This window comes from Sylvia atricapilla, chromosome 20 (genome assembly GCF_009819655.1).
Source record: "Sylvia atricapilla isolate bSylAtr1 chromosome 20, bSylAtr1.pri, whole genome shotgun sequence".
NCBI lineage: Eukaryota > Metazoa > Chordata > Aves > Passeriformes > Sylviidae > Sylvia > Sylvia atricapilla.
This window is the reverse complement of record NC_089159.1, coordinates 8,175,230-8,202,586: the sequence shown is the minus strand read 5'-3', so window position 1 is coordinate 8,202,586 and position 27,357 is coordinate 8,175,230. Positions and strand designations below refer to the sequence as shown.

Here is a 27,357-nt window from a genome sequence, read left to right as displayed (position 1 = left end):
TCGAAGTCTGTTCCCTTCCCTGGACACAGTCCAGCTCCTCAAAGTCCTTCTGTTTGTGCTGGGGCCAAAACTGGACACAGGATTCGAGCTGTGGCCTCACCAGTGCCAAGCACAGGGGACGGTCACTGCCCTGGTCCTGCTGATCGCACTATTGCCGATACCAGCCACGTTCCGCTGGCCTTCTGGGCCACCTGCGCACGCTGCCCGCTCTTGTGCACCCACTATCGAGCGGATCCCCAGCTCCTTTTCCTCCGTGCAGCTTTCGAGCGACTCTTCCCAAAGCCTGTAGCGTTGCGGGGGAATCTTGTGACCTAGTGCCCATGAGCGAGGGACAAGGGAGAACCCGCTGGCGATTCCGCCTCCCGGGACATGGCCCGGGCCCAGCGCCGGGCGCGGCGGCGGCGTTCCCGGTCGGGAAGGCGGGGCTGGGGCGGAGCCTCGCATGCGCGTCTGATTGGCCAGCCAGTGCGGAATATGCTAATCAGGGGGCGTGTCCCGCACGCCGCCACGCGCGGCCGTTCCGCGGGGCGCGGGCGCTCTCGGGGCGCGCTCCCGCGGCCGCGGGGGCTCGGCGGGGCCGCGCCGGCCCGTCCCGGGGTGTCCTGGGCGGGGGTGTGGGGATCGCCGTGCGCTGTGTGCCGGTGTCGGTGTGTGGGGCCCGCGCTGGCGGCGGTGTCGGGTTAAGACTATACTTTCAGGGATCATTTCTGTAGTTGGTCACTAGAGGAGAGTGATCGCTCCTGACCGGCGTCACAAACCACGAGGAGGAGCGGGGTGTTCTCTCCTGAGCGCGAAGCGGGCGGGCGGTGCTGCTTGTGCAGGGGCCGCTCGCCATTGATGACCGTTCCCGGCCTCTTTGGTGGGGCCCGGGAGGGAGAGAACACGGGCTGAGTGGTTTGTGGCCTCTTTTTTAATCAAAGTTAAAAAACAGACTTGGTATTAATTTCACAGCAGATACTTCAAAGCCTGCTACCTGGCTTGTTCCTGCTGTGGAGGGCTCGGACTGGTTGGCACAGCGGAGCCCACGCCGTGCTGCGGGAGCTGCTGCACCGAGCCCCTCCGGATCATAACAGACCCTTCCATTATTTAAATCGGTAATGGGCAGCTACAGCCAGAACAGTTTGTATTGTGACCTTGGGGGTTTCGCTCATGTTTTGTGTCAAGGAAAGCTCAGAGGGACTGGACAGGTGAGCGGGACTGAGCCGTACCTGAGGGAAGGTCATTCACGACCACTGACCCACTGACCACCTATTCCTAACAACCTCCGGCCCAAGCGGAGGGAAAAACAGCACAAGGGACTAATCAGGGAAACGAGAGTACGAGTAAATAGGGGGTTGAGTACTAATTAATAAAGCGATGCAATTTGTAAGCAATGAATGCTGACGCATTCCCAAAAATGTATAAATCAAGTCTTTATAACTGGAGAGCCGGCTTTTTGTGTGAACCGCCCAAACCCGGACAAACCAACAAACTAGAATGAAAGCAACAAAAATCCCTCGCCTCGGGGCGTGGATGCGCTTTGCAAACTGTGGGACGAGCTCGGGACGATGCTGCGAAGAGCGGGGTGGGGGAGAGGACGAGCGTGTTATGGCCAGCGAACCGCCCGGGGCCGGGTGTCCATAGAGCGGCCAGGGGCCCGGTGTCCGTGGAGCGGCCAGGGAACTCGTGTCCGTGGAGCGGCCCGGTGTCCATAGAGCGGCCAGGGGAACCGGTATCCATAGAGCTGCCGGGGGCCGGGTGTCCATAGAGCGGCCAGGAAACCCGTATCCGTGGAGCGGCCCGGTTTCTGTGGAGCCACCGAGGGCCCGGTGTCCGTGTCGGGCCGTGAGGGGACGGGGGCGGAGCCGCTCGCTGCCACCGCAGCGCGGGCTCGGTGCCTGGGGCGGGGCCGCAGCGCTTGGGTTTTATTGGCCAGCCAGTGCGGAATATGCTAATCAGGGGGCGTGTCCCACACGCCGCCACGCGCGGCCGTTCCGCGGGGCGCGGGCGCTCTCGGGGCGCGCTCCCGCGGCCGCGGGGGCTCGGCGGGGCCGCGCCGGCCCGTCCCGGAGTGTCCTGGGCGGCGGTGTGGGGATCGCCGTGCGCTGTGTGCCGGTGTCGGTGTGTGGGGGCCGCGCTGGCGGCGGTGTCGGGTTAAGACTATACTTTCAGGGATCATTTCTGTAGTTGGTCACTAGAGGAGAGTGATCGCTCCTGACCGGCGTCACAAACCACGAGGAGGAGCGGGGTGTTCTCTCCTGAGCGCGAAGCGGGCGGGCGGTGCTGCTTGTGCAGGGGCCGCTCGCCATTGATGACCGTTCCCGGCCTCTTTGGTGGGGCTCGGGAGGGAGAGAACACGGGCTGAGTGGTTTGTGGCCTCTTTTTTATGAAGTTTAAAAAAACAGACAAATATCCAGTACTATGCCCATCATTTAACCAGTGCACTTGTATTCTCTACCTTACTGGTAACCAGTTCCTGATCGGATTTAATTAATTGGAGTAAAATCAAAGCAACCAAATACTGGAAATCACGAAGGGTTCTGACTGGAACAGGCCCCACACACATCATCGAGTTCATCTCTCAAGCAGATGTCCCATGCAGGGTTCAAACCCGTGACCTTGGTGTTATCAGCACTGTGCCCTGACCAGTTACTACAGAATAATTTACTATTTTGTTAATTCTGTCTTCTTTCCTCGTGTGTGCTCATCCATCTCTACTTGTATATCCATCATTTGTACTTATACCGATGATGGATACATATATTTCCACATATATATATATTTCCACATATATATATATGTATTTCCTCATATATATGTATTTCCTCATATATATATTTCCACATATATATAAATATTTCCACATATATATACTTATACATCCATCTCTCTAATTTAGACGTGTAAGTACACATAGATATAAGTACATATGGATATAAGTACATATAAGTCCTTACTAATTCCTTACACAACCTTTCCAAGTAGCATTTGTTATTTACACTTACCTTTATTTAAAATCCTCGGGGACTAGCAGTGCTTTCAATCTTATAGAAAGTCACTAAAATAATAATTTGCTCTTTTTTTTTTTCCCCTTCCCCTCAATTTCTGCTGCTGAATTTTTAGCTCAGAGGTGACGAAGCACCAGGATTTATTAAAATTTTGGGTTTCCTCGCAGGAATTTTTGTGGATGCTGTGAATTCCATGGGCCAAACCTGTCTCTTCATTGCTGCACTGCTGGGGCTGGGTAAAATAGTGGATGTGCTGCTGGAATATGGCTCAGATGCCAATCAGTTAAGTATCAAACTTTTTTTTATTTTTTTTTCTTTTTTTAATGACAATTAATCTTCAAATGGGTTTAGTCACAACATTCCCTGGGCATAAATGCTGAAGTGCTTAAGATACAAAATGGTATTTTAGCCAAAGCTCCTCAGAGGTAAATAGAGAAATAATTTCCCTTTTTTTTCATGGTTTATCCCGTTATTTGAGAACAAAACATTTCAGCAATGCTGCTTTTTGCCCTGCTGAACATTTATTATTTTTATTTTTATTTTTATTTTTTTGCTGTTCCCCAGTCGCTGCTACGATGGGAGCACCCCAGTGCATGCAGCTGCTTTTTCAGGAAACCAGTGGGTCCTCAGCAAGTTACTGGATGAAGGAGGAGATCTCAGAGCCCACGACAAAGAGGGGAAAACTCCCCAGGTCTGGGCTTTGTCAGCCAGCAAGGAAAGCAGTGCTCAGGTATTTGTGTGATTCTCTAATGTAATATTGATTTAAAACTCCTCTTCCCAGTTATCACAACACTCCTCTCAAAAAAAAAAAAAAAAAAAAAAAAAAAAAAAAAAAAAAAAGAAACCTGAAGTTATAATTCTCTGGTGGGTGAAGTTTCAAATTTTGTCCTGTTTCAAATTTCAAACCTGTTTGAAGTCAGCTTTTCTTCCATTTTCATCTTTTTCTTCCCGTTCATGCATTTCTCAAAAAATGGCCATTTCGGTATAACAAGTAACCAGTTATTTTTTGCCCTGATTTATAAATTTGAGATGGTTTTTCTTCTTCTGAAGCCCTTAAATTATTGTTTTTTTTCCCTCCTCCTGCTGCTGCCCAGATGCTGGAATTTATCCAGCAGTGCACACTGCACATGCAAGCTGCCATTTGGAATCTTCCCTCTGACCTGCTCAGGAAAGTTTCCTCCTCAAAGGCCTTGATCTGCAGCCCCTCGAGGTTTGGTGGCCTTGTCCAAGGGTAACAAGAAATTTTTACTTCCATTTTTTGTTATTTTAAAATTAGTAAAATTTTTAAAAATAATTATTTTAATTATCTTTAAAAGCCTATTTTAAAATCAGCAGGTTCTGGGATCTTTTTGACTGTAGCAGATTGAAGTCCACTATGATTAATTTTATTTCTCTTGGGACAGTTCTCAATAGAAACTGGATCGTTGTAATTATCTGTATTTTATTAATTCAACTGCTTATTCATTTTATTTTAAAATTAATAAAGAGCTTAATAAACGTAATTGTTTAAGAAGCTTTATTAATTAAACTCTTGAAATCAGCGTTAAAAGCACTGGATTTTAGTAGCATTAAAGTGGTAGCATGAAGTAGTTTGGTTTTTTGACTTTCTAAGGTCTCTGCAGATCTTTTTGGGGAGTGTTCCCAACTGTTTCAGGAGGTTTTGTGTCAGATACATGTTGGGAAAAATCACAGATTTGTGAACCAAAAGGCATTGCAGGATATACACTTTGTGTATATGTATATTTATTTGCTATCTTGTTTTAAATAAATATTATCCAAGTTAATGAGCTGCACAATAATTTGAAATTTTAACATCCACATTATGTGTGTGAGGCCAGTCAAATGCAGGATGCTGGCAAAAATTCTGATTTTTTTTTTCTCTCTCTCTGTATCCAAGCCTTGGAGTAAATAATTTACTCTTATTGCTTTTGTTTTTGGTGTTTAGAAATGCTGAGAATCCTCTGGGTAAATTACTGAAAGGACAACCCAGTGTGGCCAAGAACATTTACAGCTTTGGTTTTGGGAAGGTAAGATGCTGTGGGTAAGGATTTTCTAATATTTATTGTCTTAAAAATAGATATTAGAACCTTTTTCTCCTGTTCCTCACAGTAATTATCCCACCCGTGCTATTTTTAACTTTCAGTGCATTCTTATTTCTGCTGAAAAGATGGAGAAAAACCCACAAAGAGCACAAATATCCAGGCCTTTGATGGCTGACAGGCCCTTTGGTTTGGAACAGCAGAAGTCCCTGTTAAATGTCACCTGTGGCACTTCCCAAGGACTGGTTCTGGCCAGTTAAATTCTGATTTTTCACTGATTTTTCAGGCCTCCTGGTGCTGTTTGAGCTGATGCTGCCCTGGCAGTGATCACACTCAGGTTGCCCATGAGCTTGCTGGAATTTGGGAACTGTGGGATTTTTCCTTTTTGCTGATGATTCCCTGTCTCAGTTCTGTCTCACAGGCAGTGGCCACCTGGGCTACCTGGCCTCCCTCCCCATTATTGGGGACAAAGATGTGGTTCAGGCTGATGATGAACCAGCATTTTCTTACCACGTGGGGCCCTACATGATCATGACCAAGTAAGTGCAATTAAAAGAGATTTTTAGCCCCCTTTTTTCTTACAATCACACAGCAAATTGCTGTTACCAGGGCTTTGTTTGGGTGATTTTTCCATGTCTGTTCTGTATTTATTCCTTCCTTCCTGCTTGGCACCTTGTTTTCTGCCTGTTCATTGATTAATATCTGAGTCAGACTGATATCTGAGAGGCCAACAACAACCCACAAGCAATATTTACCCAATTATGGCTAATCACTGGTGGCAGTGTTCCAGTATTGATCCCTTTGTGGTGGGAAATACGTTTTAGGGTTGCACAGATCGTGTTTGTACAGCTTTTAATCCTTGTAAATCTTAGCCCAGGGTATCCTCTGCCTGTGGTGAAATGGGAGTTGCAAGGGCAGGGCTGAGCATTTATTTGAGATGTCTGGTGTCATGTCATTGTTGTAATTATTGTTAATAATTCCATATTGGCCAGTAGCCAGATATTTTTCCAACAGCCTTTATTTATGATTTTTTAAAATGGTTTTTCTTCTTCTGAAGCCCTGAATTACTGTTATTGTCTAATTATTGTGTGTTAAGCAAGTGATTGTGTCTCAGAGGCAGCCAGAGAACTGACAAACTGGTGACTTAATTTTCCCAAAACTCAGATTTCTGTCACTGATGGCCTTTGGTGAAGGGAATTCCTTGTGGAAGGGGTAGGATTTTTGGCAGTGAGCCTTTCCTGCTCCATCAGCCTGCATCAGGATGAGTTTATTCTCACTTTAAAAGAGCAGAACCCTCAAATTTAAACCCCTGACAGCATGAAGGCAGCACCAGAACACCACAAAACTCTTGCTAAATAACCAAATAACTCAGAAAAAAGAAAAAAAAAAAAAAAAGGAGAAAAAGACACTGCTGGAAGCATCTGCCCCAAATTGCTCTTGTTGTTGTAGCTTGGTGTGGGGAGGCAGCAGAGTGACAGTGAAGGAGCTGAGCTTCCAACCCCAGCAGAGCAGCTGGAAGCTGCGCCTGGCTGATCTCCTCCTGGCAGAGCAGGAGCACAGCAGGTGGGACAGGGGCTGGAATTCGGGGTCTGCAGGGATGGGAGGAATGGGATTTACCCTGGGAGGAATGGAAAACTTACCTTGGGAGGAATGGGATTTATCTTGTGAGGAATAGGATTTACCCCGGGAGGAATGGGATTTACCCCGGGAGGAATGGGATTTACCCCAAGAGCAATGGGATTTACCTGGGGAGGAATGGGATTTGCCTGAAGAGGAATGGGATTTACCCTGGGAGCAATGGGAATTTTTACCCTAGGAGGAAGGGGATTTATCTTGGAAGGAATGGGATTTACCTTGGGAAAAATGGGATTTATCTTGGGAAAAATGGGATTTATCTTGAGAGGAATGGAAAACTTACCTTGGGAGGAATGGAATTTACCCCAAGAGCAGTGGGATTTACCTCAGGAGGAATGTGATTTACCTTGGGAAGAGTGGAAAACTTACCTTGAGAGGAATGGGATTTACCCTCAGCAGTGTTAGGCTGGGCTTCACTTCTTCCCCAAATAAGAAATACAGTTTTCTTCCCACTTCCGCTGAACTTTTAAAATCAAGTGTTTCAACAAAAAATACATTTATACCCTGAAATATATCCCAGTGAAAACCCAACATTCCTGTCATATTGATAAAAACACTGAGCAGGCCAGGAGTTTTCCTTCTTTCCATCTCAGATTTGCCTTGCAAATTTGCCTTTTTTTTTTTTTTTTTCCCCTCTGCTTTTGCAGCAAACTCCGGCACCCTCACTTACTGCAGTTGATGTCTGTCTGTCTGTCCAGTGACCTGGAGAAAACTCGTTTGGTCTATGAGAGAGTTCACTTTGGCTCTCTCTACAGCATCCTCCACGAAAGGGTAACTGCAAGGCTTGAATTTTAAATAATAATGAATCAGGAGTTCAGTGACTACCTCTAACATCCTTCCTCAAGAGGACAAAATCCTCAGTCTGTTTCTTTTTCTTATTTTTTAACTCAATTTATCCGTGATTTATTGTTGTCATTTGATATTTTTGTCTTCTCTTTAAGGTGCTGTTATTTGATTTGGCATTGAGAACAAAATAAGTTAATTTCCTCATTTTTCCTCCAATGAATTCCACATTTGCTGCCTTCCGCAGCCGATAATAACCATAATAAATAAAAACAACTTTCTGTCACATCAAGTTTCAAAGACCTGCCACGCAAATTTGATGCTTTTGGGATGGTTTATTTAATTTTTTTGTTTTGTTTTGCCTTTTTCCCCAGCGTGCAGAGTTCCCAGTGCTGCAGACAGAGACCATCCTGCACGTTTTGCTGCAGGTCATCGACGCCCTGCGCTTCCTGCACTCCCGGGGCTTTATCCACAGATCCCTCTCCTCCCACTCCATCCAAATCGTGTCCTCTGGGGAGGCCAAGCTCTGCAACCTGGAGTACATGATAGAGAGGTGAGAGACCCCCTCAGGTCTGCTCTGAAATGAGGGGGTTGAACACACAACACCTCGTTAGGCTGCTGGCAATTAAGTGCCACCAGTGAGCTGAGTATTTTTCTCATCTCAATAAATTGTTACTGAAATTATCCCCCAGGTACACTGTGGAATAATTTATTACTTTTTTTGACAGGCTTCCTGTGTTTTATCCAGAGCTAAAGGGTTGTTTGTAAAGCTCCTGTTGGGAAAAGTTCAGCTTTCTTTTTAGTTCTTTTTATTGTAAAGCAGTTAAAGGAGGTGTTGCTTTCCTCAGAAGATCTTTGCCAAAAGACATTTTACTGCACGTTTCCATTTGCTGGCATGCCCTGAACCTTTTATACATTAAAATAAAAGCTGTAGCACACTCAGATGTTTCATTCCTAAATACAAACCTTGTGTAGTTGAACGTGTTATATGTCCTAATGTAGAATTTTTTCCCCTTTTTGCAGCAAGGACAGTGGAGAGCACAGTGACCTGACCCGAATTCCTGTCCCAGTGCAGCTGTTCCGCTGGTGTTCCCCTGAAATAATCCTGGAGAAACCTGCCACAGTCAAATCAGATGTCTACAGCTTCTGTGCAGTGCTGCAGGAGGCCCTGACAGGTGAGTGCACAGATTTGGGCTGGGATGGTTGAATTTAAAAAACAAACCGGGCAAAAAACCACAAAAAAACCCAAAAAAACCCCACCCAAATATTGAAGACAATAACAAAGATTATTGAGAACTCCTGTAAAATGTGATCAGAAAGCTTAAAATTGTGTGGCTAAAGGATGAAATTAATGGTGGATGTTGGAGACATACAGTGGTTTTCTGCTGATTATTTTTCTTCTTCCTACCAACACAGCGAAACATTCAGCTAAATCTTTTCACTCTTGTGCAGCTTTCATGTTTTTGATCTCTGTGATAACTTAGAGATTAAGTTATTGTTACTCTATTATTATAATGTATTGCTGCTGTTATTACAGATGATGTGTGTTCTGTATTCACTTTGACTGTTCTGGCAGTGAAATGGGATAAACAATTACTCCAAAAATTAATCTCAATGAGGAATCCAGAGCAGGGTTGTTTGCAGTGTCACTCTCCTCTAAATATTTCTGTCATCTCCCTTAAAAGCATCCACTGTTGGAATAAGACAGGGAGGAGATGCCAGTGCTTGGTTTAGTTGTAAATTAGGGAATAGACAGGGAATAATGTGCTATTTTAATTTTTAAAAAATTTTTTCCATGAATATACAGCTGGTGATATAAATTCTGTGCTTGTGTCTTGCAGAGAGCCCTCCCTGGAAAGGAGTGGAAGACTCAGCTGTTCAGCAGCTCATCCTCTCAGGGCAGCAGCTGGAGGCAGATGTCAGACTCCCCCTGCTCTATTACGATGTTGTCAGGTCAGGGCTGGAGCCCAAGCAGAGGAACCGCTCCATGAAACTTCAGGATATTCAATATGTCCTGAAAAACGACTTAAAGGTGATTTCCAGCATGTGCTGTGTCCATTCAGCTCCAGGTTGTTCTGCTGGAATCTGGAGGAAGTGATCCAACACTCAGTGTTGTGCTCATGGAGCTGAGCCCCCTCAGGAGAGCAGGCAGAGACACAATTATATATATAAAATACAATTACATTTTATTCCTTTTGTTTTGTTTTACAGGACTTGGTTAAGTCTGAAGGTGGCCATGCTGGTGGGATACTCAAAGCACAGAGATCTGCTGTTCTGGCAGATGTGAACATCTGCTGGGCATCATCTTTTAGCTTCCAGAAGAGAACAGCAGTGGAATTCCAGGAAAAAGAGATCAGCAAGGCTGGTGAGTTTCTTGGAGCAGGATGTCACTGTGTCCTTTTTGTGTTACTCGGTCCACAACAGGCTGACATAAACCACTAAAATGTAAATCAGTAAATCAGTAAAATGGGAGCACTCACAGATTTTTCTCATGTAGGGTGAAAATACGAAGCAGTTGGCTTTGGATTTTAGCTACCATATTTAGCTATTATTATTAAAATTACATTTAAAAATTATATTTAAAATATTATTATTAAATGATAGCACTTAGCTATAATTGTTAATGTGGACTCAGGACTCTGAACCTGTTTTGTTCAGGAATAGTTTTCAGCAGAGGTGTCAAACGCTGCTCAGGGAGTTTCTTAATTCCCAAAATTAACCCCTCAACGTGCAACAGCGGCGTGGCTTGGGATTTCTGGAGGAATGATTTAATATTTCAAACTGAATTTTTTATTTCAGGTGGCTTTGCTGCCCCCAAGGACTGTGTTCCCCCCAAGGAGAGCAGTTCTGTGGTGGGGCAGGAGGCAGTGGGCAGTGCAGAGCCTGCACAGGACAGAAGTCTGGATGTCTCCTCTGACCTGCAGACAGCAGCTTCTCACTCCAGTGAGAGTGATGTGGATGGGAGCCTGTGCAGCTTCGAGAGGAATGAAATCCTGGCCAGTTATCCAGAGGATCCCCAAGACTTCCTGGAAGGAGGATCAGGGTTAGGCCAAGCTCTAAAGGAGGCAGAGAGGCAGCAGAAGGAAGATCAGAGCCAGTGGGAGGATGAGGAGGAAGAGGAATCCTCGAGGTCCACCACGGGGTTCACTGGAGAGGAGGAGGAGGAGGAAGAGGAAGAAGAGGAGGAGGAAGAAGAGCAGAGGGTGAGAGAAGGCCCTGCCCTGTGTCAGGTGAGGGGAGATGGTGGCAGGAGGCTGAGCAGCCCTTCCCAGAGCGAGCTGCTCATCAGCAAATGTGCCCTGAACCTCAAGATCATGCAGAGCATGCTGCAGCAGGCAGGAGATTCCCTGAGCAGGACCCAGGAGAAGCTGGACAGGGTGAAGGCCATGGGGGAGCAGAAGCTGCTCCAGGAAATCAGGATGAATCTCCATCCTAAGGAAAGTTCTCGAGGGAGACACTGGAGTGGGTCTGATGCTGCTTCCCAGAATACCAACAAGGCTTTTCCTGGAGCTGATATTTTTTTACACAAGGCTGTAGGTCCACCATCCAGGGACTACATTCCACCAACAATAAGGTGTCAGGCACCAGGCAGAGGCAACTCCCAGGCTGTTCCCAGGATGGCCAAGGAAAGAGAGACAATTCAGAATGACAGGTGGAAGAGCAAAATCAGATCCAACCATCGTGATGCAGGCCTGGATGATGAAGTGAGCCTAAACCAGGAGGTAAAGTGTTGAGCAGGGACCTGGTTCTCATTTCTGTGTTCCTTAGCAGGCAAAGAGGTGCAGGGATGGGTGGTGTCCAGGAGGAAGGATGAATCTGTCCTTTTAAATGCATCCATGTGCATTTTGGACAGGAATGAAAACAGCTCAGCACTGCAGTTGTGTTGTTTCCTCTTTTTTCTCCAGCCCTCCCTGCACAATACTGCTCCAGTGGCTCAGGGTTAAAATCCCAATCCTGCACTAAAATGGAGATGGAGCTGTCAGGGAAAAGGCCAGTGGAGAAATATTTTGGTTTGTGTTGAGGCCTAAGCTGTTACTGGGAAGGGTTTGTGGATCACTGTCATTATTAAACACATGGACCAAAGAGAAAGAGAAATTCAAGTACATATCTCCTGTGGGGATAATCTCGAGTCATTCAGGTCCGCTCATCCCCCTGGAAGCTGCATGTTTTGATTGCCTGCCTGCACCTGAAACCTGCTATAAATCCAGGGCAGAGTTTTGGCCAGGCTGAGGCCTGGAGTTGCCATCCCTTCTTCTTTAGGGCAGCTAAAATAAAACTTGAGGGGATAAAATTTGTCAGAGCTGTAATTAGCAGAATGCCCAGTGTGTGCTGAATCATGGCTCCTTGGACTCATTTCAGCATCTCCTCCCACACGTGTCTGCGAGGTGCCAAAAAAAGTTCAACTCGCAGTGTCAGAGAGGAGCTGATTCACATCCTGCAGCGAGAGGGGAAGAGGAGAAGTGGTGAGTTTTGATCTTATTCACAGAAGAGTTAATTCTGACAGATTCATGGGGAGGAGAGGATGTCAGAAGGAGGCAGGTCAGGATCAAGGCTGGCATTAAATGTTTCTCAGTAAGGCAGAAGCCATCTGTACAGAGAGGAGCCTGCTGTGAGTCACTGTCAGCTGCAGAGCTGCTGTGACAGGGCACTTGGTGTGAAGGAGTGGGGTCAAAAAAGATCCAACGTGCCTCTGGGATGGAGGTCAGTGCTCCAAAACTGTGCCAGTGCCTAAGGAGAGCAATCTGGGAAGGTAATACTAAAGGTTGTTCTCCTCTCTGGGTACAGCCTCCTTCAATTCCCAGTAGAAATAGTTTTAATGTCATCTCTTTGTGGTTTTTAAGCATGAGTGGAGAGCACACGTTGAAATTACCTGGCAAAACTTGTGCAGATTCACGTTGGAAAGAAGGGGACAAGGCAAAACTGAGTGTTTGCTCAAATCAGGAAAACTGTTGCACTTTCAAAATTAATCCATGAACCATTTGGATCAGAAAGAACCTGTTGGTAAAGGTTAAAACAGAAATATTCCAGGTGCTGACAAGGTCAGGGAGTGAACTCTGGTGGGAAAGTCTTCATTGTCCAGGTCTAAAATCGTGATCCCTTCAATAAAACAACGCCCACACCATCCGTGGTGTGTTTTTGGAGCTGCAGAGTGGAATGTACAGCTTGTCTGGTTAATCTAGAATAGACCTAAATAATTGTCTGTGCTTTCCAAAGCTCCTGGCAGCTCAATCTTCTGGTTCTGCTGGGTTGTTAAAAGGCTGAGAGCAGACGTGCTCTAATTAATGTTAAAACAACTTGGAGCCTTTTCCTGGCTGGGGAATACTTGACACGACGTGCTGGTGCCTCCAGAGGAGTTTGTGCATTTCATAATCGTTCATTGCAGGTGCCATTCAAAACCGAGGGCTGAGTTCTGCAGCAAAAAAAGCAGCGAGAAGAGGAGGGTGATGCAGTCAGGGTGGAGGAGTGAGTAAACCAGTGTTAAACCAGTGTAAACCAGTGTTAAACCAGTGTTAACTCAGTGTTAAATCAGCATTAATACCAGAAATCTTGCTGCAGTGCAGTGCATTGAACTCAGCACATGAGGAAAGGTCTCTGTGCCTAAATTACTAAAGTTCTGGGAGGTTGTTCTTGGGTGGAATCCAAGTGAGTGGGATCCCGTGTCTTGCACATTCTGGGCATAAAACAATCCCTGGCACGTTGAGGTGGTTTGGTTTATGGAGCTGGAGGGATTTCCAGCCTGGTTTTGGACAGTCTGTGCATTCAGGAAGGGCAGGGATGGCAGTGCCCAGTGGATGGCAGCACGGGCACGGATAATAGAGAACCAAACCAACAAAACCTGTTCCTGCAGAGGCTTGTCCATGTCAATTCGTGCAGGTTTGAAGCTTTATTTAAAATGGAAGGAAGCGTTCAGCTCTTGCCATGACAAAGGCTGTCCTAACCTTAGCATTCCCAAGTCTTGCAGGCACAATGAAACACAGGGGATGCTTGGAAGCTCCAGATTCCGTGGTGTAAAGTGGTAATCCTGTTCTTTTGGTGTAGCTGAAGTGAAGCAAATGGCCAGAAGAGCAGCCTCAGGACGGCTGGGGCTCAGCTGTCCATACCCTGGCAGTGAATGCACGTCTGAGAGTGAAGCAGAAAGTGCCAAGGAAACCCCCCGGCAGGTGCCTGCTGGAGCCCCAAAGAGGCAGGAGCAGCAGAGGTGTGGGTGGCAGCCAGGGGAGGATGCTGAGCCCTGGGACATGGGCACTGAGGACAGAACTGAGTCTGGGGACAGTGATCTGGAGCCTGCACTCAGGAGTCCCACAGGTGAGAAATGAAATGCTCTGCTCTCTTTTTTGTCTCCTCTCATTTTCCAGGCAGATCTCAGCTTCTGTGATTTTTTTTTTTTTTACAAGAATTGTGCGTTTTATCTTCCAGAGTTTTGCCCTCACAGCAGCTCCTCGATGGGCATTAATAGAGATAAGATGAGTATTAGGTGTTAATAGGTGGAGGGAATGAGCTTGGAGCCCTTCATCATCACTGATTATCGTTATCAGCAGGAGAAACCCAAAGCTTTTAGACCCTTGAGTGTGCTTTCACACTTTTATTTCTTCCAGTCTCACCACACAGCTGCTTTTTTTCTGGAGCAGCTCAGTGGGTAAAGCTTTTGAAAAAAGTTCTGGACAATGGAACAGGGCAAGGTTCCCCTACTTAGATTAATTAATGAGGTGAGCATTTAAATGTCATTATTTCCCTGTATTCCTGACAATTAGTGTCAGTGTCTGTTCTCATTGATATTCCAGCAGTTCCTCAGATCACTCACTTCGCATCCTATTTTATTTTTGTTGTTATATTTTTTCTTAATAATTTTGTTCCATTCTGACATCCTAGGGAGGAGCTGCCAGTCCCCAGCCCCAGATGAGGAAGCAGAGTCTGGAATGGCCATTCCTAAGAGTTCAGTCCTTCCTCAGCAAGCTGAGAGTCTCTCTAGAGTATGTACAGAAATCCAGGGGATTTAGAGGCAGCTGCTTTTCCCTGGAAAAGTTTAGCCTGGTGTTGCACCCTGAGCTGATCTGAGTAACAATTCCCCTCCTCCTTCCCCCGTGTTTTTGGGTTTTTTTTTGTTGTTATTTTGTTTTATAAACCACCAAAGTAATGCAAGGATTAGGATGTGGATTGAAAGCCAGTGAAGGAATTAAATGGAATTTCGGAATTTCAGTGGGTTTTATTGGCTGAAATCTGTATTTTTTTTTATTAATGGAGAGTGGGATCATCTCAGGTGGTGATGTCTTTCACAGGGACGTTCAAGGGAATTACATTGTTCCCTTAATTCACCTCCTGATGAGAATGAAGAATTCTTCACTCATGATTATTTCCTTCCTCCTGCTCTTAAGGGAAGGTCAGAACCAGAGGTAAAAATAACATTTTTTGGGCACAAGTTACACAACATGTGGTTTAATTGTGCTCCCATTTGATTTGAAGAGAGCTGTGGAAAAAGGGAGATTTCCTTTTTTTCATTATTATTCATTTCCTTTGAAATAATACCTGCAAATAAAGACTTAGCCAAGAGTAAGCAAATTAATCTTAATTAATCTCTGGAAGATTCAAAACTTTCCTGTTTTACTCTTAAATCCAATCTGGGCTGTTTGCTGCTGGGCTCCTGGAAAGTTTCTCTCTGCACTCTCATTATTGGGAGCATCATCCTGGGAGGGTTGTCCTGCCCTTTGCAGCCACTCTGTCAAACATTGAATTAATAATTCCTTTTTCTCCCCCCCCTCTTCTCAGACCTCAAACGCTGAGGGCAAAGCAGAAGATGTTTGTGCAGGGTTTTTACAGAAATTACCTCCTGATGCAGCATCAGGAATTCAGGCTCCAGGTAAATGTCCTTTTCCTTGAAGTACTTCTGAGCCAGGGACACGGAGTTGTTGCATTGATATTTTTGCCAGCAGCAGCTCTCCTGTCACAAGGCTGGACCTTCATCCTCCAGCCCCAATTGATCTCTTGTTCCTCATTATTTCTGGGAGAGTTCAGGACATTTAGGATTTTGGTTTGGGCACTGCAGTGCCTGAAAGAATTTCAGATGCAGTGTTTATGTACTTTACTGCTATTTCAGTTAAAAAGCCAAAACAAAAACTTGTTTGGAACCTTTTTATGTTTTTTTTTTTTTTTTTTTTTTTACCCTGGGGCTGAGCTTAATCTTTTTTTATGCAACTTGCTGTGGTGCTGGAAACTGAGTTAGAGTTGTATTTACACATTAATATTCTCATTGCTGGGAGGATCTTGGGCTTAAAAACCAGTGAGAGCTGACAGAGAGCGTGTGCAGAATAATGGAAGAATCATTGTTTCCTTACTCTGTTGTCTCTTTTAGCTCCAATTTGTAAATGTTGTGATATTCCCCAGTGCTTCAGTGCCTGTCTGGCAGCTGTGCCATGTTTATGAAAATGCATCTTTAAAACACATTTGTCTCTGGATAACAACAAAGGTCACAAGAACTCAGACAAAAGGAAAAAAAAAATTTAAAAAAAAAATGTAATAAAGTCACAATTTCCTGTTCAATGAGTTGGGTTGTTTTCTTTTGTACTTGCAAAAGCCAATAACAGGGAACATTTGTTATTTGTATTCAGGAGGAAAAATACAATTCTGCAGCACAACACCACAGAGCTGTGGCAGTAACAGGCTGGGAGTGAATCAGCTGAGCCAAATGCCTGGAGCCAGGTAGAGAAACTCATTTTCGCTCTTCCTTCAGGCATAAATTAGCTTTTAAAGTGTGCTCTCTTCATTAATTCTGCTTATATATCTAATATTCAAATAAGATGCCAGTGGTGGTTTTTAATGATTATCTACATAACTCAGCTCCTTGCTAGGAAAAGACAAAAAGGGTTTTTCACAGGTCTCAAGGGGGTTTTGTCTTTTGCAGAGTTTGGTGGGGTTTGGTTTTGGGGGTTTTTTTTTGGGTTTTTTTTTTGCCTTAATGAGGGTGATAAAATAGGGACAAAAAAAAAAAAAAAAAAAAAAAAAAGCCTTGTATATATCACAATTCCTTTTCCACTGATAAACCACAGCCTGAAACAGAGCAAAGATAATTCAAATTAAGGCTTCAGTCATCTGCTTTAATTTTGTTGTGCTTTGGTTGTGGAGCTGAAGTGCCATGAAGATCCTGCCTTTTCCCATCCCAGGGGATCACCCAGGGCAGGGATGTTCACTGGCTCTTGCCTGGGGGGATAACATCAGATCTGACAGTCTCTGAAATCCTGGAGATTTGGCTTTCTCCTCTAAAAAACCAGGAGAGTTTTGTCCTGTAAATTTTATATGATTTTATATTCTATAATATTTTATATTTTACCAATATTATATTTGCTCAGAGGACTGTGGCTACCAGGGCTGGGTTCCCTCCTCCCCACACAGGAGTTGAGTTCCCTGGGCCAAAGGCAGGAAAATCACTTGGCTTTAGGATAAAAAAAAAAAAAAAAGAAAGGTTTTGGTTGCTCCCTTGGCTTAGGACCTTTTGGCAGCAGGACAAGAGGGGATGTTGCTCTCTGAGCATCTGCCTAAATCCTCTTTGACCTTGAGTGGGTTTGTCACAACCTGGGACAGATCAAAGGGTGATGAAACACTGGAGTGGTGTGTATTCCTAGATTTGGGGTTATTTTATTTAATTTCAGCTTTGTTCTGAAGCTGCAAATGGCAATTAGAAGTTTTAACGACTCCTTAATCTGCTAAAAAATGACATTTTTCTCCTGCCACGTGCTGAGGTTTTAGGCAAAAAGTGTTAATGAGCTGCAGTCTACCTGAGAGAGAAAGTGATGCTTAAACTTCCTGAGAGAAAGGAAACCAAATCCTTGTTTCCATCATTTTGTGAGGGTGAATGTGACCTTTCCTCCCTCGTTTCAGTGTGGAGGCAGCACGAGAAGCGACACTGTGGGAGCCACAGGAAGAAAGCCCAGAAAAAGATGTGTAAGAGCCACATTTTATAGCAAAACTTCAACAAATTGGTCATTAACTACAAAATTATGTGTTGGTGCAAGTCAAGGGGGTGAGACAGACCAATAGAAAACTGCCCAGAGTAGTGAAGATTGATTTTCCTGTGAAAAGTTGGGAGATTGGTGTAAAAGAGTTGTCCTGAGTTGGAAATATTTTCATATTCAGAAGTAATTAACTTGGTGTTAATCTGGGTGTGCTCCTTCCCATGGAAGTGAGAGGATTCCTCGTTCCTTTCTCTCCATATGGCACAAGGGGAAAATGGGATCACTTTAAAGAGCAAATGGTTCGTGTGGAGCCAAATAAATTTTATTACAGAAATAGTCCTGAGATTTTCAGGGAGGGGAAAAAAAAATTTAGCAGGATATGTTTGTGACTCAACTAATGAAGTTAATTTATTTTTACAGCTAATGGAGATTTGCATAAAATTACTAATTTACAGGAGGTGTCTGGTCTTTTCATGGCCTTTGAGGACAGTGTAATCCAGGGTGCATCTCCCCAAAATTTGATCAATTTGGATCTTTTTTTTTCACTTAAGGGTATGTCAGTGCCTGTGCAGATCTTCAGCAGTCTCAGTTTATCAGAGCTGTTCTCTTAAGTGCTCCTAGGACGTTAATTTAGTCTTAATTAACGGCTCATTAATTTTTTTGTTAACCCTCGAGGTTTTCCTTTGGCTTTGGGGAATTTTTTCCTACCTTTTGGTTCCCTGCCCTTTGTGGAAGCAGCTTCCTGAGCTGCTTTTACAGGAGGATTATTTAAGAAGTCCTGGAAAGGAAGGAGAAACAAATAATTAACCTTTTTCTGCCTCTGAGGATGGTGATTTTTGGGCCTCCCAAGATTCCTGTGGGAAGTTTCAAAGGGAACATCTCCCTCCTTGCCACTGAACTAGATAACACTTCAGGAGATTAAAATTTCAAGACGCTGAAAATAGCAGGATCTGGTGATTCACAGGTGCAGGAAGAGTGGCTATTCTAACTGTCAGAACATCTCTCAATAATTCAGATCAGTGGCAGATATTCAGGATTTGTCCAGCATTCCCTGTGAGCAGAACTTCCAGAGGGGTGTGGAGTGTCAAACCCCTCGGCTGAGCCACGCTCCCACCAGTGTCAGCACCCCCCTGAGCTCAGGTAATGCAGGGAGAGGGGGAAAATAAAATAAAATAAAATATTCACAAGGAGTTATTTCTCCTCTCTGTGCCAGCCAGACCTTTCTGCCAGGCTGGGTTTTTTTTTTTTTTTTTATTTTGGTGTAAAAAAAAAGGTGAATCATGGAAGCTCCATGGACACGGTGCAGAAATGTCAGGCAGTGAGTAACCACAAGAAATGCTGTTGTTTGAACCCTCATTGTCCAAAATCATGGAATTAAAGGGGAATTTACAGGGACACACAGCTGCCTGAAAGGTCTCTGGAAGATATTGGCAGCTTCCATAAATCAGAAATTGAGTCCTTTAAATTTGAGTTGATACATGTGGGTTTTAGCGTTTTGAAAGCAATTGAATAAGCACTCTATGGTTTGAGTGTTGATGAGTTAAATAATGTGACAAATAAATGTTTGTTGAACTGGAGTGCTTAGGAGCAATGAATTAACAGTTGCTTTGTGCTTCATTAATTTGGTGTAACAGAGTGGCTGGAATTTCTCAGCTGGCAAAGTTTTGTCTGAGGTGGAACTTCTGGGTTATCAGTTTGCTCTTTTATGGGTTTCCTGAGGAGTTTCTTGTGCATGTGCCTGTTCCTTAAAACTTTTTTTTTTTTTCCCTGCTTCTATTGAAATGTGATAAAGATACAAAAATTCCAAAAATAATTCTCCAGCTTTGCTGTCTTTTTTTTTCTTCTTTTCCCTGTATTTTTTTTTTTTTTAATTCTAGAGGAAAAAATTCCATTAGCCTTTGAGAAATACAAACACTGCCGTGAATTTTCTTCAGATCCTTCCTTTTGTGGCTCTCAAGACACCTCCTCCACAGTGTTCAAGACTTTCACCACAGCCTGTGAGGAGGAGAGGAGCATGGAAATTCCAGTGGCAGCTCCAAGAATTTGCCCATTTGGACTGAAAGAACCTGTAAGTCAGAAAATAGCTTACACCAGGAGTTCCTTTAAATAATTCTTTTCGTGTTCCTTAAGGATATTTGGGACAATTTTTTTTTTCTAAAAATAAATGCAAGCAAGGAAATTCTCACAGGTCTTTGTGAGTATTTTGGAATCGTGGCTCTGTTGAAAAAGTGAGGAAAGTCCTGATGGGTTTCAAGGCAGATTATACAAAGATTTGGGTTCCTCTTGCTTGGGAACCTTGGCCATTCCCTGCCCTCCATCCCTTCTCTGGCTGAATTTCCATTTCCCAGCCTTTGGAATCTTGGAATTCCAAAGTGATAAAAACCTGTGAAAAGCTGGGGTTGAATCAGCTTTTTTCGATCAGGGCTTTGTGTTTTTCTTCACAATAAAATGTGCCCAATCTCATCAGCTTTGTCCTGCACAGCTCCTGAACCCACAGCGTTATCTCCAAATGGTCTTTGCACACTTTTTTTGTATAAAATAGTTGCCTTTTTCACCTTTCTCATGGTTCCCACTGCTGGGGTTGTCATTTAAAGATGAAATCAGAGTTTGCTGAGGCAGGGGTCATTGTGTGACTGTGTCGTGCTGCTCCTGGGCCAGAGCACTTGGAATTCATTAAATTCATTAAATTCATTAAATTCATTTACAGGGGAGAGTTGCCCTGAGTGCCTCTGCTGATGCTGTGTCTTCTTGTCCAAAATCTTATTCTAGGATTAAGTGCATATTTCCATTTTGAGGGCAATGGGGATTTGCCTCTGGTTACAAATTCTTAATTTTGGGGGGCTCTTTTGATGAACAGATGTGCCTGGCTTTATTAATAATGGAAGATTCCAAGCAGAGAGTGGGAATTGGAGAAATCTTGGAACTGTCCAGTCAGAAAATTCCCATCCAATTTTCCATTCAGAGTGTTGAAATAAAGATTATGTGGCTGATGGTATCTCACAGCTAAAATATGAATGCACTGCAGCCTAAGCAAATTTTTCACACATCAATCTCACTCTATTTTCATATTCTGAACTGATGGGAAAAGCTCAGTTTAAAATTTAATGGTCAGCTCAGGCTTTAATTGAAGGTTCTGCCTCATTTTGGATTTAGGATGTTGAAGGGGAGCAGTTTTTCAATTTGCCTTCTTGTGTTTTATTCTGTTTGATCTCACACAGGTTGGGTTGCCACCAGTTGCTTCATCCCTGAGAAGCACCAGGCAGGCACCTGGTAAGTCTTTCATCCCAGCCAAAATAAACTGTTCAATAAACAGAGAAACTGATTTTAAAGGAAATTTAGCAGTCTCTTAATTATTTTTTTCCTTTTTCCCCCTCCTTCTTTTTTGGCTCTCAGATGTCTCATTTTAGAGGGATAAATAGCTTTGCACTCAACCATGTGCTGCTGGTGCTAATTAGGTTATGGATTTTGTGTTTGCACCTGCAGACTGAGAACTCTGACCTCTAAATCAGCCTCTGTTTGAAGTGTAAATATTGCTGCCCTCAAATTCCTGATACAGCTTTGGGAGCTGAATGTGCAAGCCTGGCTCCAAATGATTTTCCATTATGGAATTATTTAGGGAAGTTTTGATAAAACGTGAATGAGCCGGGCTCGTGCAGGGTGTTAAATGAAATATGTAAGCAAGATGCTATCAGAGTGTAAGCCTATGTCACAGTTATTAAGGATTAATCACTGCTAATTAACTGGAATTTTTTTTTCCCTGTCTCAGCACTCTCAGAGGAATCTCTGCCCTCCATTGATGAGCTGCCTCCACCAGCCCAAGAGCTGCTGGATGGAATTGGTAAGAGGCACTTCACCCCAAACTTTGGGAAGTTTTCCAGCTGTGCTCAGTCAGGATTCCTCCCAAACCAGTCGCTGCCAAAATACACCAGAGCTTCCAAAAGAGTTGCAGTCCCTGATTAGGAAGCTGGGCATCAACAGCTTGAATAACTGTCAGAAGGTTCTGCATTTCACTGAGTGGTTCCTTGCTGCTGCTGGCAGCACACTGAAGTGCAGGTGGAGTTGAGCACAGAGAGGAATTTGGTGTACACTGAATTTTTCAAAGGTGTCCTGGAGCAATTCGTGTTCCCCATTAGAGGAGGCAGCTGCAAACCCCCCAGGTGTCTGTGCAGAGCTCAGTGATCTACATTTCTTTTTGTGTTCACACAATCTCCTGTCAGAAGGTGTAAAAGCTCTGCGTGGTTTTCACTGGGAGGGTGTTGGAGAAGAGTTTGCTTTGCTTACCCATCATTAAGCTCTTCCAAAATTACCACCAGACATCGGGATAATTAAAATGTCCCTCCTGACCTTACTTCCTCATTCACCAAAACAAGAACCTGTGGAGGCTGGCATCATTAATGATGGTCAGGGGCAGTTTGTAAGGTTAATATATAAAATAATTACAAATCAGCTTTTCCTCTAGGGTTGGATGGATGAAGTTATGTGGTACTTTAGTGTATGGTCACCCTAGATCAACATGGAAATAATGCTGTTTTTAACAGAACACTGAAAGCAGCAAAGATTCCCTCACTCCAGGATGGGAAGGGATGGGACTGCCAGACTCCAGAGTGCAAGTGAATGGTTGGTTGCTACCAGTCCCAATGTAGAGATTAAAAATAGCAAATTCCATTTGCCTTGCTGCACAATGCCTCTGAGACCTCGTCACTGTGTGTTCAGCTGTGACAATTAACTGCAGTTTTCACCAGTGTTTGCTGCCTTCCCCTCTGTGTTCCCTCCAGAGTCCACGTGGGAGGTTTGCAGGTCTAACCACGAGAATTAATTTCCTGCTTTTATCGTGCCACTGTGGCTTGTGCTGTGTTCAAACACAGGTGACAACACCCACAGGGGGAGAGGTGGTGGATTTGATGTCAAATCCATTGAAGTTTCCATTCTGGGTGGGTGATTCAGTTCAGAAAGTGGCCAGTGCACCCTACCTGTTAATGTTCCTAAATTCTCCAGCATGAAATAATTCCTCTGATTTCACAGAGTAAGAAAATAGCTTCCACTGGGGTAATGAATATTGTATTTCCTGCTCTGTTACAAAGACAGCAGCGTGGTGAATCTTTGTGCTGCTGCAAATGCAAATGGTGCTAAGTGGGAATCATTTTTAGATGTACAACAAGTCGTGTCAGAAGAGCAGAAAACCTAAATGTTTATGGGCTGTGCTTTTTCTTTCCTCCTGTGAGTCACAAAGTGAGCAGCAGTAAAAAAAAAAAAAAAAAAAAAAAAAAAAAAAAAGGCAGACAAAAAAAGACAAAAACAAAAAAAGGCAGAAGATGAGTTAAGTCTGTAAAAAGCTAAATAGCACAGTCACTTGAGAATGATGCTGGCACATGTTTGGTTATCCTACAGCTTTGTTAAATCTTTTCCTGAGGGATGGAAGTTGGAGCTGTGTGTTTTCAGGGGGAGAGGACTGCAGCAGGCTCTTGCTGGCTGCTCACTCACTGTGGTTGTCTTGGATTTGCATAAAGCACAGCTATTTCAGACTCCCATTTTCTTGTGGCAGCCTCGTGCTTCCTGCTTATCACAGCCCAGCAGAAGGGGCTGGAATATTCCCCGTTAGCCTAAACCTAAGTGTAAGCCCATCACCATGAATTTATTTCCCAGATCAGAAAATTCACCGTGGGATTCTCTTCCCACCCCCAGAGCTCCTGCAGCTGTAGGGTCTCTCACTCTGCCAACCCTTCCCCTGGTTTTTGTGGGGAACAGAACTTGCTGATGAGTCTTTGAGGAGAAATCCCTGGGTTTTGATCAAGAGGCAAACCAAGCTGACATCCTCAGCTTTCCCTCGGGTTTCTCTCCCATGGCTGGGGTTGGAAGGGGGAAGGTTAAAGGTTCATTTCCACGTGTGTTTTGCATTTCAGTGGGAAACAAAACGTTGAGTCCCGTGAAACTGGAGTTGTGTTGGAGTGAAATATTTGTCTGGGCCTTGCTGCTGGCCACCTCTGACTGCAGATAATGGGATTTTGTTTGTCTGGTAGAAAATCAGGCCACAGGAAAGAGTGATTTGAGAAGTGGGCAACTAGAAATTTCCCAAGTGCAGCAAAGAAAACAACATTTTAATGTGTTCATTATCTTCCTTTGATACTAAAATCTTGCTGTTTGTGTGAATAGCTGCTGATGAAGTTCAAATGGAAAACAGAGAGTCAGAAAAAGAACCTGAGAGAAATGAGGAGGCAAATCAGAGTTTATGGACTAAGGAGTCATTTAATCTAGCAGAGGAGACAGAAAGGTATGAAAAAGGACGGGAAGGCATGTTAAACAAAAATGTAGAATTTTAACAAGATTCCATGCTTACAGAAAGAACTTCTAATACCCTTATGACTTGTGTTAATTGAAAATGTGCAGCATGAACCTTGTCACCATCCCTTTGAAACCTTTTGTTGAACAGGGCTCACTCCAGTCTCGATGATATTTTGGAAAGAATGCTCCATGCAGGAGATGAGGAGATCCAAGAAGCACCTCGGGGACACGCTCTTGGGTGAGCTGATAATTTGTATTTGTGTTCAAGGGGTTATTTTGTGTGGTGTGCACAGACCTGTGCAGGACTTTTCAGCAGCTGGGCTGTGACTCCTTAGGGAGTGGAGTGTCAGGGAACTTGCCTGGAGACATCAGTGTGAGCACTCCTACAAAATTGAGAGGGAAAAGAATGTTTTGTTAATACAATTTCCTGTAGGTGGAAAGCAAATACTTCAACAGGCTTGGGAGGCAGTGCTTGGTCTTCACAGAAATCAGAGGTAATTTGACAGAATGGAGGAATTTTTTGACACAGAGAAAATGCGCATTAAGAGGAGAGAGTCATGAAAGGTTTTTATAAAAAGAAGAGTTTGTTGAAATGGTTGTGCTTTCGTGGCAGCGTGTTAGGAAATTTGAAGAGCATGGCAGAAGTCATTTAAACATCATTTCAAGGAAAAGATTCATATCCCAAATAACAATTTTTCCTCTTAGAACTAAAGATCAGAGCCCAGTAACTCTGAACAACTCCACAGTGAGTGCTCATAAGTCACCCCTAACTTCTGTCCCACTGAGGAACTTGAGACATTCCAGTGCTTGGCTTCAGAATTTTCTGTTTCACCCTGTTAAAGAAACAAAAATAAAAAAAGGAGGATGATAGACAAAACTCTATCATTCAAGGGCTGCCAGCCTGCAGGATCCAGAAGATGCTGGAAGGAAGAATGGAGTAGAGGAGAGCAGAGCCTGGGCTGGAGACAGAGCAGCAGGAAGCTTTGCAGGGACTTCAGCAGGTGCTCTTTGTCTGTAGAGCTGCTGGCTGCACCCAAAATTCACAATGTCCTCAAATCTCTGGTTACTTTTGGAAATATTGCTGGTAATTTTGAAATGTGGAAGCCTGGGGGTGACACCACTGTGCTTTTAATTGCACAGCATCGAGGAGCTGTGCCCCTGTTTTTTCTGTCAGAGCTCCACAGCTGAGCTGGGGTTGGGCTTCAGGGGTTGACATCAGGGTTGGTTTGTGGTCTCCACGAGGGTCCTGGGTGGTGCAGCAGGAGCAGCAGAGCTGGGGCTGGCCTCTGGCTTTATTCCTGGCTGAATGAATGAAGCAGAGGAAGCTGCAGCACTTGATTCATTTGCTGTCTCCAAGGTGTTGTGTGGCTTTCATAGCCTGAGCTGGATTTCCCTGTTTTTCAGAGGAGCACCCCAAGGATCAGAAATCTCACCCCCAGCAGCAGCTGGCTCCAGCTCCACCCTTCAGGTGAGACTCTCTGGGAGTTAAACTGGAATTGTGGTGGAAATTTATGTGTGGCATGAGCTACATTTCCTGTTTTCCATGAAAAAGAGGCACTAGGAAATCCCACACCCTTCATCTTGTGGTTTAGATAAGAAAAAAAACAACTGCATAACCATTTTTTCCTAATTTTTTTTTTTTTTTTTCTTTTGGTCCCCTGCAGGATAATTGTTTTGGATGAGAGCTCCCTCCATGATTAAAACACAGAGTGAATAAGTTCTACACATCAGCTGCTTGCTGCTGCCTGCACAGTGTTTAGTCTGTGAATTACAGCCCTTTCTGGCCACACAAACACCTGTACAGCTCAGACTTCTTGAACAGCAACAGCAAGTACAGAAAAAAAATCTGATGCTCTGTGTTCTGCTGTGGTTTGTGCTGGTTTGATGCCACTGTTGCATGCACAGGCAGTGTCAATGGTGCAGAAGTGAAGTGGTTTTTTTTTACTGTCACATCCTTATGAAACTGCTTTTTATTCTGCACGTGCACGTTTTTCACGAGCTAAAGAATTTGTTGCTCTGTTGCATTATGCAGTTTTCACATTAAAGACAAAATGATTGTAGTTCTGTGGGCTGCTGGTGCTGCTCAGGCACTGAAATGTTTCCATGCTGGAGTGTTACAGCCCATGTAGTGTCTGTTTTTTTCCTTGCTCATTAAATTTAACAAGGTAATTTCTTGTTTTCTCTTTACTTAGTGCTTTTGTGATCTAGTGTTGAACTGATTTGACTGATTAAAGGGATTAATTGCTGTGCAAAAAGCTAATGAGGAAAAGGCAGTGTTCTCCAGAGATTGCAAGTGCAGCAATATGTTCCCTGCCAGCCTCAGACAAGAACGTGAAAAAAATATGAGGTGGTTATGAAGATACCTGATGTTTAATTCAACCACATTTTTGGTAGGCCTCATCCAAAAAAAAAAAAAAAAAACCAAAAAATCCCTGGATATAATTTGAGTTTGGACTCGAATTTTGATAGGCACAGTAATTTCCTATTTGACACTTTTTTGTGATCAATGCTGTTCAAGGTGCAGAGTGAAGGTTCCCTGGCAGACACAGAGGTCTGGGTGTGTCAAGTTTGGTATCTTTATCCCTGTTTTTGCAAGGAAATGCTCCAGTTTTGTACCTGTTAGTTCAGTTTAACAACATCAATAAAAGTTCCCAAGGTTATCATGGTGCCATGTGGTTCTTTTTCTGGCTTTGGAGGTTCATTTTTTGGGGGTTATTTCGTTGGGTTTTTCACTTGTTTTTAGCTCTGCTAACCATCATCAGACCACCATCCAACCAGGTCCTGATAGAGCTGCTCCAGAAAGGATTGCTGCAGAGGTGAGGGAGTTTTCTAAAGAAAAACCAAGAGAAAACAAACAAAAAAATAATCTTCCCTGTGTTTGTGCTGTTGTGGCAGGGACAGAGCCACAGGAGTGCCTCAGCCAGGGGCTGTGTCACCTCATCCCGAGTGCAAAAGTTAAATTAATGCAAATTTGGTGTGAGCCTGTCCTCGGTGGCTCGTGATTCACAACTGAGGCTCATTCCCCCTCACTTTGGGGCAGCGTTTTTGTTGTGTTTCAGTCCTGTCCAGTGAAATAAAAAGTACCTGAAGGCCGTGGGACCTGCAGCAGTGTGGTGGAGAGCAGCACACGAGCGTTTCACCACGCACAGAATTAATCCATCACTTCTGGGCTGCAACGTGAGAAATCTCAGCTTCCTGCACTTCTTTAGGAATAGAATTCCTGTTCTATTTTATCTGTGGGACCAAATGGTGAGCAGACTGTGAACCGTTTCCCTATCTTCTTTTTTATATATTTTTTTAATCTTCATGTGGAGAATTTTTATTCCTGTTGGTGGAGGGCCTTTCAAGTAGCCCCACAGCCTGTCTGATCTCCTTATCAGGGCCAGAACACAACAGAGATTTCAGTTTCTCTGCTGTTTGTGCTTTCCCAGCTTTAAGTTCAGCGTGGACGTGAAATCATCCCGATAACACAAAGCAGGGGCACAAAAGCTGTAATTAACAGGAACAATTAAACGAGGACCAGTGCAAGACAGCAGAGGAGATCAGAGGGGCCCATCTAATGCTGCTTTTCAGTTTCCCAGAGAATGAAAGCCCAATTAATTAAATTAAAAGAGTGATACTGAGCTGTTCTAATTCCTCTCTGAGCTGTGGGAGCTGAGCTGCTGTGCACAGCAGGAGAGAGGGATGCTG

General features: G+C 44.1%; 1 protein-coding gene and 2 non-coding genes across 3 annotated transcripts; all 3 read left to right on the top strand.

The window, feature by feature from the left end:
* The first annotated feature begins 320 nt into the window (after positions 1-320).
* Positions 321-26,266, top strand: TEX14 (testis expressed 14, intercellular bridge forming factor). Its single transcript, XM_066333711.1, has 29 exons — positions 321-647; positions 1,939-2,100; positions 3,103-3,269; positions 3,552-3,717; positions 4,082-4,218; positions 4,933-5,014; positions 5,435-5,565; positions 6,476-6,589; positions 7,309-7,432; positions 7,819-7,997; positions 8,468-8,619; positions 9,286-9,476; positions 9,656-9,809; positions 10,244-11,166; positions 11,804-11,907; positions 12,828-12,907; positions 13,484-13,750; positions 14,315-14,415; positions 14,722-14,835; positions 15,209-15,299; positions 16,048-16,138; positions 17,315-17,377; positions 18,404-18,528; positions 19,266-19,456; positions 20,607-20,658; positions 21,155-21,226; positions 23,816-23,905; positions 25,072-25,135; positions 25,332-26,266. Exons 1-29 carry the CDS (start codon positions 321-323, stop codon positions 25,366-25,368), a joined length of 4,551 nt encoding a protein of 1,516 aa, XP_066189808.1. The 3' UTR covers positions 25,369-26,266.
* LOC136370349 (small nucleolar RNA U3) lies at positions 683-896 on the top strand. Its single transcript, XR_010745159.1, has one exon. It is a non-coding gene; the product is annotated as a small nucleolar RNA U3 (small nucleolar RNA).
* On the top strand, positions 2,136-2,349 carry LOC136370350 (small nucleolar RNA U3). The gene has a single exon (XR_010745160.1). It is a non-coding gene; the product is annotated as a small nucleolar RNA U3 (small nucleolar RNA).
* Positions 26,267-27,357: the final 1,091 nt, after the last annotated feature.

Bases quoted from the DNA above. Each gene is read 5' to 3' on its own strand.
- TEX14 (XM_066333711.1), top strand. From the start codon at position 321: ATGAGCGAGGGACAAGGGAGAACCCGCTGGCGATTCCGCCTCCCGGGA. The intron at 16,139-17,314 runs GTAGAGAAACTC...CCCTCGTTTCAG, and splicing joins AGCCAAATGCCTGGAGCCAG to TGTGGAGGCAGCACGAGAAG. The intron at 25,136-25,331 runs GTGAGACTCTCT...GGTCCCCTGCAG, and splicing joins GCTCCAGCTCCACCCTTCAG to GATAATTGTTTTGGATGAGA.